Here is a 21,894-nt window from a genome sequence, read left to right on the forward strand (position 1 = left end):
CCGCTCGGCGGGAAGCCTGCTTCTTCCTCTCCCACTCCCCCTGCTTGTGTTCCTTCTCTCGCTGGCTGTCTCTCTCTCTGTCAAATAAATAAAATCTTAAAAAAAAAAAAGTCTTAAAATCAAGGTTTTGCCTGAGGTGTTTCCTTCTAGAAGCTCAAGTGGACGGTGTGTTTCTTTGCCTTTTCCAGCTTCTAGAGGTCACCTGCATGTCTTGGCTTGTGACTTCTTCCTCCATCTTCAAAGCCAGCAGTGCAGCATCTTACAGGTTTTCTCTCTGACCTCTGCTTCTTTCATCTGTTTCTCTGACTCTAACCCTCCTCCATCCTTCATGTGATTACACTGGGTCTTATGCATAACCTAGGATAATCTCCTCTTTTTAAAATCTTTAGTCATATCTGTTGCCGGGTAAGGTAACACTGTTGCAGGTTTCATGGATTAGGATAGGAACAATTTTTCTGTGGGGGCAGGAGGAGCTCACTGAGAACAGTGAGCCTACCACACCTTAGATATGTACCCAAATATAAAATTGTTAGGTCCAAGCAGTTTTGAAAGCTTTAGATACACACCAAACTGCTTTCTTGAACTCTGAATCCTCCATTGGTACACCTGCAGTGAGGGTTCCTGTCACACCGGTCCTTTCTAGCATTTGCTATTCTTATTTTAAAAGGTCTTTGGACGTTTGATAATAATCATAGCAAAAATTTATTGAGTCATTACTATATGGTCAGCACAAATGTAACCTTCATATGTATTAGTTAATTTAATCTTCAGAAAACCTTATGACATAGGTACTTTATTATCTCTATTCCCTCACTTTTACGGATAAAGACATGATCCTTAGTGAAGTCAAGTAACTTGCCTTAGTCACACAGCTGGAAATGGTGGAGCTAAACTTCAAAGACAGCAGAGAAAGAGCTAGATAGTTAGATATCCATATCCTAAATCTTTCTGAGAACCTGTGAATACACACACCGAATAAAGAATCTCTGTAGGGTGTGCCTATGATAGTCTTGATTAAAAAAACCAATGATAGCTAATATGTGTTGAATACCATGGAAAAAGTTTTGCAGAGAAATATATAGCCGGAAGGAGACTCAGAAAAGGAAAATGAGGAATAAAATCATTGAAGGTCTTAGGACAGATTTTACTTTCTGGTTCAGTGCAAAATTGTAAACTTAATTCTTTCATTTTTTATTTTTATTTTTTAAAAATATTTTATTTACTTGATCGAGAGAGAGAGAGAGCATGAGCAGGGGGAGAGGCAGAGGGAGAGGGAGGAGCAGACTCCCAGCTGAGCAGGGAGCCTGATGTGGGGCCCAACCCTGGGATTATGACCTGAGCCACGGCAGGCAGACACCTAACTGACTGAGCCACCCAGGTGCCCCTAAACTTAATTCTTTTAGAAATGCCTATAGCAGAAATTCAGGATAGGGTTTAAAACTCAATGAAGTCAAGAATGATGAAAATAATAAGCTTTAAGGAAAGGTTTACTATATATAAAGCAAAGCTGGACTTGGAATGGCAGGACAAATTTAGAGAGGAGTTTTTAGTTTAATTTTTGGGATCTTTATGATTGATAACATAATTATATTTTTACAAGTCTTTTTTTTCATTCATAGTTAATTAGATCAGGAGTGCTAATGCTTATATCATTTCTTCATTGACTTCCATGAGTGTATCAGAAATGATCGCCTCTAAAAAAAAGAAATTATCATCTTTTAAATTATAAGAAAATATCAACAAAGAATGTTTTGATGTATTTATAGTGATAAACCATTCATAGATGCTCATTCATTTAAAGCAAATTTATGTAAAACAAAATCTTTGGTGTTTAAACCTGTAATAGGCTGGATCACATGTGTTTGTATTGCTTACTTCTTAAACCATTTAAATAAATGTTTTTAATCACCTGTAGTGCCTTTAGGAGAGTAAGAGGAAGGTCTTAAATGTCATGGGGAAAATGGAGAAGACAGATTTATATCCTTTGAATTCTAAGTATGTAAATAGGTAGCTTTCATCTCATTACATTTTTGGCCATATGCCATACTTGTTGATCTCTAAAGAACTATGGCAATGTAGTATAATTCTTATTTTTTATTTTCTTGGCTATTACTGAGTTGGTGGGACAAAAAAATGTGTTGAGTTATAACCGTTTACTGGGTGTGTGTGTGTGTGTGTTTGGTCTTACAGTCTAATGGGCATGTTTTGAGAATGTATCCAAACCTTTCTTATCTGTCCTTGATACTTTCCCTTTGTGATTTCTCAGGGTCACAACCAAAAGAAATATTGAATTCTTTTGTTCCAAGATAAAAATAGTTTTATGTTTGTTTGCTTTTCACTGATTTTAAAAGCATTCCATTCTTATTGTTAAGAAAAAGACCAAATAATCCAAAAAAGTTTAAAGGAAGAAATAAAAATTACCTCCAAATTCCCCCTACCACCAAGAGATAGCCTCTGTCAACATTTGCTGTTTTTTTCTTTCTTAATATGGGTACATACACATACACTATACAAAACTTAGATTATTACCTAACGGGATAGTGACTTTTTTTTTTTTTGTATTTAAAAAATCTGTATCACTCCACATTAATATATATGGGTATCATTTTTAATATGGCATTCTTACACTTATATTGTCCAAATGTCTCCTTCGCATAAATTGTCACGATTGGAAGAGCTAGGACTAATGATAGGAGAGTTGAGTCTGTATACTACAACCAACGTGAAGAAGGGCACCTTTTTTAGAACTCCTGCTTATGCTAGATAGTGTTCATCTCATAAAGCCTTCCTAGTCTGATAACTTAAACTGATTAGCGTGGAGTTCTGTCAGTATTGGTGAGGTGCGGCATCATTTTATGCTAACTGATCATATAAAATTCTGTATTTTGAATTGCCTGTAATTGAAATTTCTATTTTGACTGTTTTTACTTTTAGAACTTGAATTTTTAAAGAATTCATAAGACCATTCCACTGAAAATATTATATGCTCCTTAAAAGACATTGGGGATCCAGCTTACAGATGGCTGTCTACATATTTGTTGTATTTAGAATACATGTATGGGATGAAGTAATTAGACCTATAATGAAGTCCTCGCCTCCCACATTGGGACTCCTGCAAATATTGCCTCAATTTAGGGTACTTGGGGAGTATTTGATCAAGAGAAGTGTTTCTGTTTTGTGGATATGTAGTTAATTAATTTCTTATTCACAAGGCTTTTGGTGTTCATGTTGTTCTGCTTGCCAAGTTGGAATTTGAAATGCATTTCCTCATAGTGACAAGTGATATTTAAGTGTGTTCTCTTAAATACCTATTAGAATTGTTATTTCCAAGTTAACAGAAAACAATCCAAACTGGTTTATGTAAAAGTTGTAAATACTCATGTAATGACTAAGATCAAATATAGGCTTGGGGTACAGTTTCAAGGGGCTCAAATTCTGTTACCAGGAACTAGTTTTCTTTCTCTGTGAGACAGATTGTCTCAGTTTTGTTCTTTCTGGATTGGGTGCATTTTTTTTTAAGATTTTATTTATTTGAGAGAGAGCAGACAGCAGCGGGTAGGGGCAGAGCTAGAGGGAGAAGCCGACTCCCCATTGAGCAGGGGCCTTGATCCTGAGACTCCGGGATCATGACCTGGGCCGAAGGCAGAGGCTTAACCAACTGAACCATCCAGGCACCCAGTGGGTGCGTTTTTATATACCCTCTCCCCTTACTGCATCAAGAAGGCTGTAGTAGCCGTTGAACTTACATCCCTCCATGGTTAAACTCTAAGAAAGGTCAAGCATCTCTTCCTAGTTGCCCAAGAAAAAGTCAGGTGTTCCCTCTTACTGTGCCTCATTGGCTGATTTTGAGTTGTTTGCCCTCTCCGAAACCACTCTGGAAGTTTTGGCTCGGGCTTGACACATGCTTTCAGTGAGACCAAGAGTAGGGGGTTGAGGGCATCTGAATCACTTGACAGAAAGTGAGTGCAGTAAGATCCCCCAAAGAAACTCTGGGACTATTGCTAGAGAAGGGTACTGGATGCTGGTAAATCACAATACAGATGTCCACTCATTTTGTATTCTCAGTACCCAGCAGAATGCCTACTACATGATAGGCACTTTAATAAGTATTTATAATTGCCTGACGGTAGCACTATTAGTGCTATTATTTAACATATTTGTAAGAGAAATAGAATTCTGTAGGCCATTCTGGAAACTTCATTGTGTTGCCAAGGTAAGCATTTGACCTAAATGTCAAACAATCCACTTAAAATTGTTCTTTTAGGCATTGATGAACACAGAAGTACGGGCTTATTAAAGACTTTTTAAGCTAATCTTGTTCTGAGCCAACAGAACACTGAAGAGGGTAATGAACAATAATCAGGAGTTGGTTTTAGAGATCAGATTTACTCATTTTCATACTATTCAGTCAGAAGATGTTTATTGGAGGCCAAGTGGGTGCCAGTTATGGCAATGTCTGGGTTCTGTGAGTACTCTGATACGCAAGCTATGGCCTGGGCTCTATCAGATCATGCAGTCTAGTGAGAGGTGGTGTCCTGGGATAAATGTGATGATAGTGTGAACTATCCAGCATGATGACACCCCGACGGACTGGCCCCCATTTCACTCCAGCAGGCTCAGTAAAAGCCTCCTGCAGGAGTCATACTTAAGCTGAGTGAGTCCTGAGGGAGCAACAAGAATGATCTAGGACAAGAGAGAGAGAGTCAGAGGTTGGACATGGTAGGATAGGCTTTTTAACTATACACAGAGGCACTAGGATTGAGAAATTATGGCCCATCTGGGGCATGATAAGTAGTTGGGTATTACCTGGGGAAAAAAGTGTATGTGTATGAGTGTAGTGGGTATGAATTGGAAGAGTGAATTGGAATCGAGGGACAGTGTCAAAAGAGGAGGCTAGACAGGTATGCAGCGTCCAGATCATGCTAAGAAGTTTAGATTTTAATGGGAAGACAGTGGTAAACTACCAGATGACCTGGAAGCTGTAGAATGATTTCATTAGAACCTGGGAAGAATCCTGGGAAACCCTGTAAGGGCAAATTTACTGATGTGAGTTCAGAAAAAAAGGGCATTTGATGCTATCATTGCTTTTTTTTTTTTTTTTTTAACAATTGACATTGTTACATATATTGATACATGTAGCTTATAAATAAACATGTCCATGGAACACTGACCATCTTTCTTGATAAGGTTTCTAAAATACAGACTTTTCTATAAGAAACAAAAACAAATGAAGGTTTATCTTTCTATAAGAAACAAAAACAAATGAAGAATTTAAAAATAAGCAGTCTAATATCACTTTCCAAGTCTTAAAACTTACCAAATCTTGATGGAAGGAGACTTTTCTTTATCTTAGGACAATAAATCATTTTAAAACTCCAAGCACCTTTTATAAAAAGGGCTTATGAACACTTAGTAATCATTAGAAGATCTGTTGCATGAAAGCCTGAGAAGTTAAGGTTTTGTCCTCTCTTTAGTAATCATTATCAATATTCATAGTTTGACCTTTGTTTTATGTCAGGAACCATAGAGGCTGTTGGGTAACACTCCAGCCATCATTCCAAAGGGAAACCAGAGCTTCCTTAGTGGTAGCTTCATGTCACCTTCTAATCAGTATTATGATAAATCATCTAAGGAAGTCTTGCCGTGCAAAAATATTTAGCAAGAGATTACTGGGGTTAGGAAATAGGTGATGCTGATTATCATTGTTCCAGAGTTTCAGCGGTTTTGCTTTTGAGATTTTGAGTGTATCATGGTGGTGTTATTAGTACTGATATTCCTATTAATATTGTTCATAGATTTTTGAGTTGTTTATTGAATATATGATTATGCTTGGTTTTCTAATTTTTTTATATTTTCTTAAATCAAAGCTCCAGAGGTTTTCTACTCAGAGTACCATAGATGTGACTTTTAAAAAATAATGAAGAAATAACATTATATGATGACAAATGGTGACAACACTTAGCATGGTGAGCACTGAGTAACGTACAGAGTTGTTGAATCACTGTGTTATACACCTGAAGCTAATATTGTATGTCAACTATGCTTTAATAATAAAAGTTTTAAAATAATGAGGAAAGTATTTGCTTTTGGTAGAAATTCACTTCATAAGGAAAGTTTGGGGGGAATCACCTTTTATATTAAAGGAGGAATTCTTGGGGCACCTGGGTGGCTCAGTCGTTAAGCGTCTGCCTTCGGCTCAGGGCGTGATCCCAGAGTCCTGGGATCGAGCCCCACATCAGGCTCCTCTGCTGGGAGCCTGCTTCTTCCTCTCCCACTCCCCCTGCTTGTCTCTCTCTCACTGGCTGTCTCTCTCACTGGCTGTCTCTGTGTCAAATAAATAAATAAAATCTTTAAAAACAAATAAAGGAGGAATTCTTGTATCTCAGAGAAAAACAATGTTGCTTTAATTTTAAAACTCCCCTGACCTCCATAAATATAAACTTTATATATTCATCCCTGTGGGTCTAGCAGAATGCTTGGCACACATTACTCAATAAATGTTTTTTGAATTATATTGATCCGGTCTAATCATGAATTGAACCTGAAATTCTCTTCTCACCACATACACATACACATACACACACACACATACCCACTGTCTAAACAACTGAGGAACTGTTAGGATTAGGTTCCTGCATCTGTTAGCATTAAGTTCAACTGTCAATAATAGAGACATCCAAAATAATAGTGACTAAAAGAAGGTAGAGTTTGTTTCTTTCTCACATAAAGTAAGTCACTGGGTGGCTCATTCGGTTAAGTGTCCGACTTTTGATTTCGGCTCAGGTCATGATCTCAGGGTCGTGAGATGGAGCCCTGTGTAGGGCTCCATGCTCAGTGGGGAGTCTGCTTGAGATTCTCTCCTTCTCTCTCTCTCTCTCTAAAAAATAAATAAATCTTAAAAAAGAAAAAAAAGTTATCTGGACATAGTAATCCAGAGCTGCTACAGTGACTCTGTGAAATCCTTTAGGACCTCAACTCCTTCCAATTCTTTGCTTTGCCAGCTCTGTAAAGTGGCCCTTCTCTTCATGGACTAACGTGGTGATTAGAGTACCAGCCATTATATTTATTTTTCAATAGTAGAAACCAATAGTAGAAACAAACCAGTAGTAAAAAGGCCAGACAGCACAAACAACTATCATGTTCTTCTTTCTTACACCTTAGTTCTTTCTCAAGATCCTTCTCAAAGTGGAGGAGGCAATGCTCCTCTTCTCCAAATTGCAGTGTATTATCTGGCATAGCATCTTTATTTTCCTTTCCATGTAAATTCAGTGTGTCCTTTTTAAATATTAATTTGGTACCTTTCTCTCTTGTGCCACTTTCCCAGCTCTGGTCTGTACACAGATCTCAAGCAGTTCCTGTCCACTCTCTGGTTGATAGGCTCTTGTATTTAGTTAGATCTTAGAAACAATGATCTAGTTTATGTTTTGACCCAAAGTAAGTTTTTTGTTGTTGTTTGCTGTTAGCTGATCTTTTAAGGAGATTTTCTAAGCAAATTAGATGAATTTTATGAAAAATTTGAAACTTATTTTAAATTTAATTCAGAGAAATGATTTATTTGCAAGTTTTGAAAAGCAAGAATCTTTCAAAGGGAACAAGAAATATACCTTGCCAATAGGGATAAAACATTAAGCAATCATTTTAAATTCAGAATCCTTCAGATCTGTTTTTGCTTAGTACTTTAATTCTTAAGCTGTCAGTTTGAACGAAAGGAAATAGACATGGGATATGTTCCACTGATCTTCCATTTCACAACTAGATGTCAGTGTTAACATACCTGACTAGGTGTCTCAGGTGTGATCATAATGAGCTCATTCAAGTAATTACTCACTTGTATGACACACAAATCAGAAAATAAATGATAAAGAAGAAAAAGAAGAAAAAAATAAGTTACTTTCCTTACTTCAAAATGGGTTGGTTAATTTTATATTTACATTTTTAAAAATTGAATTTTTCCCCACTTTAATAACTATGCACAATTAAACTTTCTGATTCATTTGGTTAGGAAAGGCAGGTAGTGTATAAACTTGTACTCTTTCACTACTACCAACCAAATGTTCTTCCCTACAACTTTTCCAGAAAGAGTGATCGGAAAAAGAAGGGAAATTATTGCTATTCAAATGTGTGTGTGTGTGTGTGTGTGTGTGTGTGTGTTAGACTCTTGCCTACTTCAGTAAGAGACATGCATGAGAGCAGGAATTATGTGTGCATTGTCGGTGACATTTCTTACATCTCCCTAGAAGGTCTCTCCTGGTACCCTAAATCTGCCTTTTAAATTCAGTCCTCCTGTAAACAGGAGCATGATGCCCCTTGTCTTTTCCTTGCAGATCCAATCTGACACTTTTAACATCATTTATATGCATTTCTCTAACTAGAGTGTTGTAACTTTTATATCCATGCTTCCTGTTGATAAATATGCAGAGTAATAGCAAATACCATGAATAACATCCAGGTGAAGCAGTAGATCATAGTGCTGAAAACACATCCCTACGCTCCACAATACTAAAAGATCCTGATGGGTTTTCCCAGTTCTCTCTCCCCTTCAAGAATTACCTCTCCTGCATGATTTAAGTAATAGAGCTCACTTATGCAAAATTCTATTGAGTTATATTCACTTTGATATTTTTGGTTAAACATTTTCAAAATATGTGTATGTGGCTTGACAGATTTTTAGAGGCTATAGATTTGAAGTATCAGTAGAAAATATCAAGACAATTTGTCTTTGTTTTTTTGTTTTGTTTTTTTAAAGATTTTATTTATTTATGTGACAGAGAGACAGCCAGCGAGAGAGGGAACACAAGTAGGGGAGTGGGAGAGGAAGAAGCAGGCTCCCAGCGGAGGAGCCCGATGTGGGACTCGATCCTGAAACCTCGGGATCACGCCCTGAGCCAAAGGCACGCACCCAGGCGCCCCAAGACAATTTGTCTTTGGATCTCAATTTCAGATTTCGACAGAATTGACAGTTTTGCTTATTTATTTATTTATTCATTTTATTTAAATTTTAGTCATTTAACATAGAGTGCAATATTGGTTTCTGGAGTAGAATTCAGTGATTCATCACTTACATACCACCAGGTTTGCTTTTTAAAATTGTTATTTATAAAACTAACTTTTTCCTTAGAAACACACCAGAACAATTCTGTTTTGAAAAGGCAAGTTGAATTATTGTTAGTAATATCTTAGTACATTCATTTCTCACCACAGAAATAACTTTTTAGGGCATGCAGTGGATCCTAATTTTATAACAATCTAAAATAATGCATTAATAACAGTGCTTTTGCTTACTGACTTTTAAAATCTGTTTTCTGAGAAAGAATTTTTGGTTCATCGGTTCTTGGGTAGCCACATAAAACATTCATTTAGCAGTTGCTTTTTGTAAGTTTTTATGTCTTTCAGGCACATGATACAAGAACATAAAGTTAATTATTGATTGTGGTGCAGATTCTGCTCATCACTGTGTATTGTCAGTCAGCCTGAAAAAAGAGAAAAGCTGTATTAACCAACTCCAGGCAATCCCCGATTGCTGCATATAGCGTGGAAATGCAAGCAGGCTTCATCATGCTAATAACAAGATATCTTATTTAACAAAACAGTAAAATACTACAGTGAAGTTTTTGTAATTCTGAGCTCTCTTACAATGCTTAGTAGTAACTTAATTCTTGATCTGAATTATAACAGGTTTGTGATTTTGCAAAATAATCCTTATATACTAACTTTTTAATTTGTTTAAAAGCCGCCTTTTTTTTTTTTAAGATTTTATTTTTTTGAGAGAGATAGAGCATGAGCAGAGGGGAGGGGCAAAGGGAGAGGGAGAAGCAGGCTCCCCACTGAGCCCGATGTGGGGCTCCATCCCAGGACCCTGAGACCATGACCCGAGCTGAAGGGAGACACTTAACCAGCTGAGCCACCCAGGTGCCCCTGCTTAAAGCTTTCTTGATTTATGATCCTGATTTAAGATTTCTCTGATGTCTTTGACAAAGGTGTTATTTATAACTTTATGCTAAGGCAAATAACTAGCTATTGATTCTAAACTCATTGGAGGCAGCTACCTATGATATTACTAACTGGACCTCAGAGTTTCCAGTGACCTACTTACAAGGTAGCAAAGTACCTGGGAGATAACGTGCTAGCTGAGTGTCTTGAGCATAGCAGACATTCAGCAAATATTTACTTAGAGATATTTATGCCCTTGTTTTGTCTTGGACATCATCTCTGTTAGGCCTCAGTGTATAGTTGTGATTATTTTCTGAGTGTGTGTGAGCCTTCCTTTTTACCCCACCTTCTGTGAACTGAGTTTTATTTCTGGTACCTCCTACCAGAGCCCTAGCTCCTCACATCTAAATTCTTTTGTCATTTTTTGATATTTGGTACCTATGCTAACTATTAACAGCAAATGGTTATTAAAGAAATAGCTATTTGGAGGTACTATGCAATTTTGTAATTTTTTTCTGGTGGTTTTCCTAAGGAGTCTTAAATACTTTTATTTTTAAAACTTCACATTTTCTCCTGATTTGGGATAGGGAAATACATCATCATTTTTGTATGTGTTTGGGTAAGAAGTGCAATGGGGGTGGTAATTGCAAAATATAATAGCAGCTATGCATGTTTACATAGTTCAGATTTTGACTGCCATTGGAACTAGAGTAAAACTCTTTGACACCATTTTGAAAATTATTATTATTATTTTTTTTTAGAGAGGGAGAGTGGGGGAGGGGTAGAGAGAGAGGAAGAAAGAGAATCTTAAGCAGGCTCCATGCCCAGCACAGAGCCCAAGGTGGTGCTGGATCTCACAACCTAGATCATGAACTAAGCTGAAATCAATAGTGGGAGGCTGGAGGCTTAACCGACTGAGCCACCCAAGCACTCCTGACAATTATTTTTTTTTAGCAGCTAGAGAGAAGGGCCATGAAGGCATGCTCTTGAAATTATTCCTTTACTCCTTTCTGTCCTGGTCTGTTAAAGATTTTTAATTTTTAATCTATGTAGTTTTTATATTTGGACACCAATTAATTGTTCATTTCAGTTAAAAACTTACCTAAACCTTAAGCAGGTGAATTTTGTGGGTATGTGAATTGTATCTCAATAAAACTGTTGTTTACAAACTTCTAAAACTTATGTAAAAGCATTTTTAGTGATAATGGGAAGCAGCTTTGTATTAATGTTAGAAGGTGAGGAGCAAATGGTAGTCAATTTATTCATATAGAGTTCCAAGTGATACGGTTTTTAAAAATATACTTCCCTTTTCTATTTTTGGTTTGTTTTAACTTAGGAAAACTTTCTGTTTAACTCATAAGTGTATATCTAAATGGAGTGAGGAAGACGAATGTAAAGAGATAATGACTAAAACATTTAAATCTTATTTTTAGCGTCAGAATGCTATTTAGAGAGATGAACCAGAAGTATGCAAATATTCCATTTCATAACTCCCTGGACTGGTTGTCCGTTGGAAATCTGAGATCTAGCTAGGTAATTGAGGAAGTGAGGAAAGGTACTACAAAATTCTGGATTTTGACTTCTCTGTAAAGTGACCAAGTTGATATTAAGGCCTTTACATTTTAAGATATTCACTTATCATTACAGAAAGCTGTGTGCCTGCGCAAGTGGTGGCCGCCGTTGATGTGAACACTGTCGCTAACGAAGTATACAAGTATAATTTTCCTCACACACAGTTACTGGCCAAGACAATCGAAGTGAGTAAGGTTGCTTATTGCTTTAATAAGTATATGGCAAGGAAAATGTGATTGAAAAACACTGTAAGATACTGGTTTCTGGCGCCTTCATTGGAGGATAAATCATATTTAAATGAAAGAGTTTAGGAGAAGGGAAACATTCTATATTCTATGAGAAGATGGCATGTTCTTTTTTGCCCTTATTTATTTTTAATTTTCAGTTTGAGAGAATGAGAATGAGAGAAGTCAGTATTTTGGTCTCCGAGACAAAGGATTGAAATGTAAGAATATGCCTGACTTTTAAATGCGTGGTTCTGTAATGATATTAAACTTTGTTTAATTCTTTACTTTCAAGCAATAGTCATGCACAATATATATGTATAACAGAGTAAAAACAAGAGAGGCAGTCACTGGCTATTACTTATTGAATGCTTCTTATTTTAGCAAGCCTGTCAAAATTAAAGGTAAAAGTACATTGATTCACTCTGCACAAGTATCTAACACTGATGTTGTTATTTTTAAAACAATATGAAATTGTGTTTTTCTCCTGTTTTCTTGTGAAAAACGTTACAACAAATTTCTCAAGTTATAATTTACATACAATAAACTGCACTCATTTGTGTGTAGTTTGAGTTTTGACTAATGTTACCAATGTGTAACCACCACAATCAGGACTTAGAACATCCATCTCCTATAGTGTTGGTTAGTGTCCCAACCCCCGGCAGCGACTGATCTCCTTTCTGTCATTACAGATTAAATTTTCCATTTCCAATATATCACAAATAAAATCATGAGTGTAATTTTTCTGGGTGTAACTTTTTCGTTTAGCATAATGTTTTTTGAATTCACCCATGTTGTTGTGCATATCAGTAGTCTGTTCTTTGTTATTATTGCTGAGTAATATTCTATACAGTGGATTTTATGTACTACAATATACACATTCATTCACATGGTGTTAGACATTTAGGTTATTTCCAGATTTTGACTATATAAAAATGTTGCTGTGAACATTCATGTACAGGTTTTTGTGTGGACCTTTGTTTTCATTTCTTGTAGATGAATACTTGGAATTGCTGGGTCATATAGTAGGTTTCTTTAATTTTATGAGAAAATACTGTTTTCCAGAGTGTTTTTACCATTTCACATTCCCATAATCAACGTTGAAGTGTTTCAGTCGTTTCACATCCTTACCAGCACTTGATATTGGTAATTTAAAAAATTTTAGCCATTCTGGTGAGCCTATCATGCTATTGTGATTCTTTTGTGTGTGATGATTCTAATTTGCATTTCCCTGATGGCTGGTAATGTTGAGCATCTTTTCTTGTGCTTGTTGGCTGTTTCTGTATCTTCTTCTGTAATGAAATTTCTTGCCCAATTTTTATTATTTGGTGTGTTTGTAATATCATCATTTCATTGTAAGTAGTTGTTTAAGTTTTCTGGATTCAAGTTGTCTGTCAGAAATGTGTATAACAAAGATTTTCTCCAGTTCTGTAATTTGTCTATTCATTTGTGTTCATCAAAATGCAAAACTTACTTATCTTTCTTTGTTTTTTGATCACATTTCTGTGTGTTCTAAAAGATTTCTGTTTACTCCATTTTCTCCTCATCTAGAAATTTTATAGTTTTGGCTTCTCCATTTATGTTTATGACCCATTTAAAGTTACTTTTTGTGTGTGTTGGAAGTAGCAGTCATTTAATTATTTATTTTTCCCAAATGCAGATAGCATTGTCCTGGCACCATTTTCTTTTCTTTTTTCTTCTACCATTTTCTGAAATGACTATACTTTCCTCAATTTCCTTGACACCTAAAAAAAAAAAAAAAATAGGTCATAAATGTGTGTCTATTTCTGGACCCTCTCTTCAGAAGTGTCTATATGTTTTTCCTTACACCAATAACACACTCCTTGGATTATTGTAGCTTTATAATATGTATTGAAGTCAAGTAGGTTAAGTTCTCAAATTGCTGGGGTTTTTTTTTCAAGATTATTTTGGCTACACTGTCATTTACATTTCTGTGTAAATTTCAGAACAACCCTGCCGATTTCTACCAAAAAAAAAGATATTTTGATTGGAATCGCATTGATTGGTTTTAGAAGAATTGGTATCTTAATAAAATTGAGTCTTCCAGGCCATGAACATGGTATCTCTCTTCATTTATTTAGGTATTCTTTAATTTATATCAGCAATATTTTGTAATATTTGTTGTACAAATCTTGCACATATGTTAATTTATCCCTAAATATTTGTGGCTTTTGATGCTATTGTAAGTGGTATTTTAAAAAATACATTTACTAATTGTTTATTGCTAGCATATAAGGATACACTTATTTTTGTTTATTGACCTTGACCTTGTATCTTGTGACTTTGTTATATTGACTTATTCTGATAGCTTTGATTTTTTTAGGATTTTTTCTACATATGCAATCATATTGTCTGAGAATAAAGAATTTTACTTTTCCCTTCCAATCTGTGTGACTTATTTTCTTGTCTTATTGCATTGTCTAGGACCTTCTGTACAGTGTCAATTAAATAGGATTACATTGGATATCCTTTCCTTCTTCCACATCCTAGGGGCAGAGTGTTCAGTCATTTACCATTTGGGATGATGTTAGCTGTAGATTTTTTATAGATGTATTTTATCAAGTTGAGGAAATTTCCTTTTATTACATTTTCTGAGGATTTTTATAATGAATGGGTTTTTAATTTTGTCAGATGCTATCTTTCTTACATCTTTTGACATGATTATATCATTCCCCCCTTTTATTCTTTTAATATGGTGATTATATCAATTTCTTTTTCTGAATATTAAGTCAGTATTGCATTCCTGGGATAAATCCTACTTGGTCATGATCTATTATCTATTTTTTGTAATGCTGGTTTAAATTTGCTAGTATTTTGTTAAGTATTTTACATTTAGCTTCTTAGGTGTTTTGTAATTTCTCCTCACTGTTTTAGTATGGTTTCAGTATTAGGGTTATACTAACCTTAAATTTTTTGGAAGAGTTTGACAAACAAGTATTAGTTCATCTATAAATGTTTGATAGAATTTAGTTAATGAAGCCATCTGGGCCTGAAATTTTCTTTGTGGGAAGGTTTTAAACTAGGACTTTATTTAATTGCTATAAGACTAGTGAGGCTTCCTTTTTTTTAAATTTAGTTTTAAAAATTTGTGATCTTTGAAGAAATTATCTATTTTATCTAATTTGTCAAATGTATTGGCTTGATTTTTTTCATATTTCCTTATATCCTTTTTCTATATGTGACCTCTGTAGTGATGTACCATAGGTCATTCCTGATGTTAGTAATTTGTAAAATGCTGGTGAACCTGGAAGTTTACCAATTTTATTGGTCTTTTCAAGTAAGTAGCTTTGGGTGCAATTGATATTATCTATTGTCCATTTCTTTACTATTTCACTAATTTCTGCTCATCTTTATTATTTCTTTCCACTTACTTTGCATTTAATTTACATTTTTAAAATACTTCTTATAGTGGGACTTTAGATGACTGACTTGAGATTATTTTCCTTTTTTCATATAAACATTTAATGCTATAAATTTTCCTAAGTTTTGGCTACATTCCACAAATTTTCATATGTTGTGTTGATTTCATATAGTTCAAAATATTTTCCAATTTCCCTTCTGATTTCTCCTTTGGCCCATGTGTTATCTATAAGTATGGGTTTAAATTTCCAAATATTCATGATATTTTCTAGATATCTTTCTGTTATTGATTTCTCATTTCTGTTTTATTTTGGTCATACTGTGTATGATTTCAGTTATTTTAAATTGTTGAGACTTGTGTTATGGCCCAGAATTCAATTTGTCTAGTGAATGTTCTATATGGTATTAAAAAGAATATATTCTTTTTTGGGGGGTGGAATGCTTTGTAAATGTCAGGTCAAGTTGGTTGATAATGGTGTTCAATTTTTCTGTATCCTTACTGATTTTTTCTATCAGTTGCTGAGAGAAGGGTGCTGTAATTTCCAACTACAGTCATGAATGTCTCTCTTTCTTCCTTCAGTGTTATCAGTTTTTGCTGCGTTTTATCTTGAAGCTCTGTTATTGTTTACACTTTATGATTTTTTTGATTGAGTGACCTCTTAATCATTATGAAATGTCCCTTTTTTTCAGATTTTATTTAAATCCTAGTTAGTTAACATACAGTGCAATACTGGTGTCAGGAGTAGAATTCAGTGGTTCATCACAACACCCAGTGCTTATCATAAAAGTGACCTCCTTAATACCCATCACCCATCTAGCTCATTTCCTGCCCACCTCCTCCATTAACCCTCAGTTTGTTCTCTGTCATTAAGAGTCTCTTATGGTTTGTTGTCCTTTCTGTCCTTTCCCCCCTCCCATATGTTCATCTGTTTTGTTTCTTAAATTCCACATATGAGTGAAATCATATGTTGTTTGTCTTTCTCTGACTGACTTATTTCGCTTAGTATAATGCACTCTACCTCCATCCACATCATTGCAAAGAGCAAGATTTCATTCTTCTTGATGGCTGAGTAATATTCCAGTGTGTGTGTGTGTGTGTGTGTGTGTGTGTGTGTGATATCTTCTTTATCCATTCATCAGTTGTTGGGCACTTGGGTTCTTTCCACAGTTTGGCTGTTCTTGATAATGCTCCTTGAAATGTCCGTTTTTAACCCCAGGAAGTATTTCTGGTTCTGAAGTCTACTTTCCTGATAATAATATAGCTAGTTAATGTTTACATGATTATGTTTTTCTATCCTTTAAATTTTATCCTATTTGAACCTTTGTATTTAAATTAGATTTGCAGTAGACAGTGTATAGTTGGGTCTTGCTTTTTTATTCAGTCTCACAGCATCTACCTTTTAATTGGAGTGTTTGTACCATTTACATTTAAGCTTGTTATTAATATTTTTGGATTTAATTCTACTACCTTGTTATTTGTTTTCTATTTTTCCAATCTGTTTTTTGCTTATTTCTCTTTTTCTGCCTTTTGATATATTAATATTTTATTATTCTCTACAAGTGGCCTATTAGGTGTACCTTATTATTTATATCTGTTTTATTTTCTTAGTGGTTACTCTAGGGTTTACAATATGCATCTTTAACTTATGGAAGCCCACTTTAAAGTGACATTGTAGCACTTCATGTGTTAATTACCACAATATACATCCATCTTACTCTCCTGTATATTTTGCTATTTTTGTCATACATTTTACTGCTACATGTGTTAAAACTCCAAATATGTTGTTACTGTTTTTGGATTAGTCAAATATTTGTTAAAGAGTGTTAAAAAGGACATGCAGGGGCGCCTGGGTGGCACAGCGGTTAAGCGTCTGCCTTCGGCTCAGGGCGTGATCCCGGCGTTATGGGATCGAGCCCCACATCAGGCTCCTCTGCTGTGAGCCTGCTTCTTCCTCTCCCACTCCCCCTGCTTGTGTTCCCTCTCTCGCTGGCTGTCTCTATCTCTGTCGAATAAATAAATAAAATCTTTAAAAAAAAAAATAAAAATAAAAATAAAAAGGACATGCAATATTTTATATTTATTTGCATATCGTCTGTTTTTAACACCGTTCATTTTTTTTAAATCAAAATTTGCATGTGATATAATTTTCTTTCTTGCTGAAACACATCCTTTAGCATTTCCTATCATGTACATTTGGCTGGGGACAAATTATGTCGGTTCTTTTTTTTTTTTTTTCTTTTTCTTTAAGATTTTATTTATGCGTCAGAGAGAGAGAGAGCACAACAGGGGGAGTGGCAGGCAGAGGAAGAAGCAGGCTCCCCACTGAGCAAGGAGCCTGATGCAGGACTCAATCCCAGGTCATGTGCTGAGATCATGACCTGAGCCAAGGGCAGACACTTCACCAACTGAGCCACCCAAGCATCCCTATGTCCGTTCTTTTTGAGTGAAAAAGTATTTTATTTTGTCTTTATTGTGAAATATAATTTTATTGAATCCTTGGTTGCATTCATTTTTGAAAGATGTTTTCATAAGTTCATATTTTCTATGAATTAAAACATTTTTTTCAACACTTTCCATTGTTACCTGGTTTGCTGAATTTCTGATTTCTGATTCCTCTTAATGTATTATGTCTTTGTCTGGCTACAATTAAGATTTTGTCCTTATCACTTGTTTTCAGGAATTTTATTTTGATCTATTTTTGTATATTTTTCTTTATTCATTCTGCTTGGGCCTTGTGCTTTTCTTTGTATAGTTTTCATCAAATTTGGGAAGGTTTTGGTCATTATTCAAATATTTTCTCTGTTCCCTATTTTCACCTTACTTCAAATTATACGTATATTAGATCCCTTCATGTTGCTCTGCTGGTCACCGAGGGTATTCATTTTTACTCTCCTTTTCTCTGTGTGCTTCATTTTGGATGCACAGTGTATTGTTATAGCTTCAGGTTATTTTTTTTTTCTTCAGTGTGTAACTTTTTGTTTCAGATTTTTTTCATTTTTAGAAATTTCAATTAATTCTTTTTTTATGTCTTCAATTTGTCTCTTCATGTTTTTGTTTTCCCTCAGGTCTTTGAATAAATTGATATTAATAATGACTATTTTAAAATCTTTGCTAATTCCATCATCTCTCTCAGTGCTGGGTCTGTTTCTATTGATGGATTTCCCCACCACCACCTCCCTGCCCCCACCCCCTTCCCAGTTATGGGGTTATGGGTCACATTCTCTTGTTTCTTAGCATTTTTGTAATTTTTTTTTATTAGGAGCCTGGCATTGCAAGTTTTACATTTTTGAGTTCTCTAGTTTGTTGGATTTTGTTCTCACAGGCAGTTAATTGCAAATCAGCTTGATTCAGGGTATATTTTTAAGCATTTTTAAAAATGGGTCTTAAGTAGCCTTTACTGTAAGGATAGTCTAATCCCACTACTAAGATATGAACTTTCTTAGATCTCTATTAAATACCCCATGGGCACATAAAAAGATGCTCAACCTCACTAATCCTCAGGGAAATGCAAATGAAAACCACAATGAAATATCACCTCACAGCTGTTAGAATGGCTCATGTCAAAAATACAAGAAATAATAAGTGTTGGTGAGAATGTGGAGAAAAATGAGCCCTCATTGAATCACTGTGTTGTACACCTGAAACTAATATCACATTGTATGCCAACTCCACTTCAGTAATAATAATGATAAAATACCCCAAGTACTCAACTAGATCTTCCTACTCTGGGTGACCTAGTTTTTTGGCCTACAGTTCCCCAGTCATTGTTCTTTTCCCAGAAGTTGTTCTTTGCCCTCCCTCATGGCATTTCACCGGATATATGCACAAGACACTCAAAGGGAATGCTATGCAGATTTCTGCATCTCTTTCTCTGTGTAGCTTCCTTCTTTCTGGTACTCTGTCCTGTTTTAGTGCTAATTATATTTTGGTGTTAATTTTAATAGATGATAATAAATAAACTATTCACATATAAGAAGGCTTGGAAGAGGGAAGAATGGAGGTAGGTACTTCCAGCTCACATGAAAGGTCTGTAAGTTTGTCTGTAAGAAAAGAGTCTGCCTTCCTATGGCTTTCAATTTCTCCTTTGGTATTCCTTTTAGCCTGATGTAGAAAGAGTGTTATCATGTCTAGGTCAAATATAGGAGCTATGCTGAGGTCATGTTTTAAAAACGGGTAGAAATTTAATGGAAAACTTAGGCCTAATGAGAGGCTCTAGGGATTTTAAACTTTATAAAACAACATATATTGACCATTTGAACATTTACTACATGCAAGGTATTGAGCCCTTGGGGAGAACACAGATATGATGAAAATCTAGTCTTTGTCTTTAAGAATTTACCAATTAGTGCAGAAATTGGACTTGTAAACAGTTTTCTTTGGGATTTCTGATCGAATGTGGCAGGAAAAAAGTTACTTCTATTCTAAAACTCTATTCCTTTTCCTAATAGAAATAAGAAAAGAAGGGAAAGGGGGATGGAAAACCATCATTAATGAAAATAGGATTTAGAGATAAGCCAAAACAAGAAAGAAAACTATGAAGAATAGTGTCCAATGCAGTGGAAATGGGACAGAACTGAATGAGGATGGCAAAATCACAGGCAAACCTCTACATATCTTGAACAGAATCAAGAAGGAGAGAACGGCAAGGGAGAAGACCAGATGCACCTGGCAGTTGTTTGTTCTAAGTCAGGAGAAGAGAGATTTGAAAAATCCAAATCACTGGGCTGAAAGTGCCTTTGCAACCTTGACAGATTTCCTGCTCGCCCTGAATGCAAGATCATGGATTCAGAACAGAGGTGTACTGTTCGGTTAAAGGCTAGTGCAGGTCCTACCCAGAAACAGTGTGGCCACAAAGTTCCTATTTCACCTCATCTTCCAGCAAACTCCTCGATTCAAGTGGCCTCCATTAAAAAATAAATAATAATGAGAAAGGAACCAGTTTGAGGCTCTACTAATATTATACTTCTAAAATAAGGTACGAAATGTAAACGAAAAACAGAATATACAACAGAAAATTATGTGAAGAAGCAGAAGAAAATTTCAAACATACATGCCTCCATGGGCTTCAGGGATTAAATAAAACATGGCATCTTCAAAACAAGAACTCAAATAAATGTATACACCAGCTCAAAAAGCAATGGTAAGACAGTAATTGAGCTGGAAAAGTATCAGGGGTCAGGGAAAATAGAAAGAGGAGAAAAATAAAGCCATTATAGAAATGAAAGTCATGTCAGGATAGCAAAAAGTAAAATGGACAGTGCTGCAAACCGAATCATGAAGGATAGAGCTTGAGAAAAAGAAAGCAAAATAAAACGGAAAAGAAATGCAAATCAGATGTTGCAGAATAAGATAGCTACCGAAGACAAAAATGATCTGCAATAAAAATAATTAGTACCTCTGGGGAAGACAATAAAATAAGTGGAACAAAAATATTAACAGAAATAGAGGGAAGAAATTCCTAAAATAAAACCTACAACAATTCATAAACTGTAGGACTCGTGGGCCCTTATTGAAAAAATGACTCATTTACTTAATCTAACTAAGCAAGAGAAGAATCCAATTCGAGAACCCAGGAATAAAGCTACCATGTTCAGAAAGAAATTATGGTTAGAAAACTGGGTAAAAATGTGAATCTTTGCAGTGTGGATATAATGTGATTGATGTAGGAGAACGTGAGACTCAGAAAAATATGTCTATTTGAAAGATAAGTGAAGCTGTGGATTTTTGGCACATTATTTAATGTTACTGTTAGGAGCTTAGCTGAGCTGGGAAAGACAGAGTTGCTTATTCAAGCAGCCAGACAATGAAAGAGTAAAGCCTTTATCACTTACTGTGGCGGTATAAGCACATCTGTAAAATAAGAAAACAGCAGGGCCCCTGCTCCATTTCCCCATGCCACAGCACACTGGGGGAGAGCGGGTGCGTCAGCACACATGTGGGGGTCAGCTTACTGTCGGGGGAGTCCTGGCCTTGGGGGGAGTTGTAAGGGAGGAGGGCTGGGAAGGGAAGTGCTGAGTACCAGCCAGAATGGGGAGAGGTGTCTTCAGATTTCCACCACCTTCCCCCATAAGGAGGCCTTGGCAGAGCTGCGTGCAGCGGCCCTCTGCCCAAGGCCTCAGATAAAAGAGAACTTGACATGCAAACACATGAAGCGTGTGCTGGCCAGGGCGCTGAATCCTTGACCCCAACGGCCCGCAGAGACTCATGTGCGGACCGTGTTCCATTTCTGGAGTGGGAAGGGCAGCTTCCCCTCAAGGCCGGCAGGATGAAGCCTTTGTAACTGCCCACAGTCAGGCCTGAAAAATCACAGAGAGGGTTTTAACCAGGAGCAAGACTCCTCGGGTATAAAATAACTAGTAAAATAAAACTAAAGTCTGTAATTCATCTAGGTAGAAAATGAGGAATTACTAGTCACTACTATATAAACTTCACGTGAGCAGAAACCTTGTCTGTTGGTTCATTGTTGTCACAGACTTAGCACAATGCCTGGCATATAGTAGATACCCTGAAATGTTGGTGCATCACTTTCTGAACGTGGTTGAATGAACAACATGTTGTGGCTAAAAAAATGGACAAATATCAGGCAAATGGTGACAAAGGATAATAGTTTCAAAATAGGTATTAGTTAGAATGGATTTCAAGGCAAGAGCATTTAGGAATCACAGAAAGTTACTTTATAATGATGATTAATACAGTCCTCAAGAAAGATCTGATTGTTGTATTTATGCACAAGATAACATCAGAGTTCATAGAACAGGAAATGGTAGGAAATATCCACTCAGTTTA

The 21,894-nt window shown here is 35.8% G+C and overlaps 1 protein-coding gene across 5 annotated transcripts in view; it reads left to right on the forward strand.

Moving 5' to 3' along the window:
* The window catches only part of TRDMT1 (tRNA aspartic acid methyltransferase 1), a 57,201-nt gene that overhangs the window by 14,820 nt on the left and 20,487 nt on the right, over window positions 1–21,894 (forward strand). For 4 of the 5 annotated variants that reach the window (XR_568946.2, XR_005838925.1, XM_008692038.2 and 1 more), the window contains exon 2: window positions 11,578–11,687. Coding sequence is in view for 2 of the 5 variants with exons in the window: in XM_008692038.2 (XP_008690260.1) it covers window positions 11,578–11,687 (110 nt within the window). In the remaining 3 variants the exon portion in view is untranslated. Of the gene's footprint in view, window positions 1–5,867; window positions 5,967–11,577; window positions 11,688–21,894 lie in introns of all 5 variants that reach the window. The other variant, XM_008692040.2, reaches the window with a different exon arrangement.

This window comes from Ursus maritimus, unplaced genomic scaffold (genome assembly GCF_017311325.1).
Source record: "Ursus maritimus isolate PB19 unplaced genomic scaffold, ASM1731132v1 scaffold_31, whole genome shotgun sequence".
Lineage (NCBI taxonomy): Eukaryota > Metazoa > Chordata > Mammalia > Carnivora > Ursidae > Ursus > Ursus maritimus.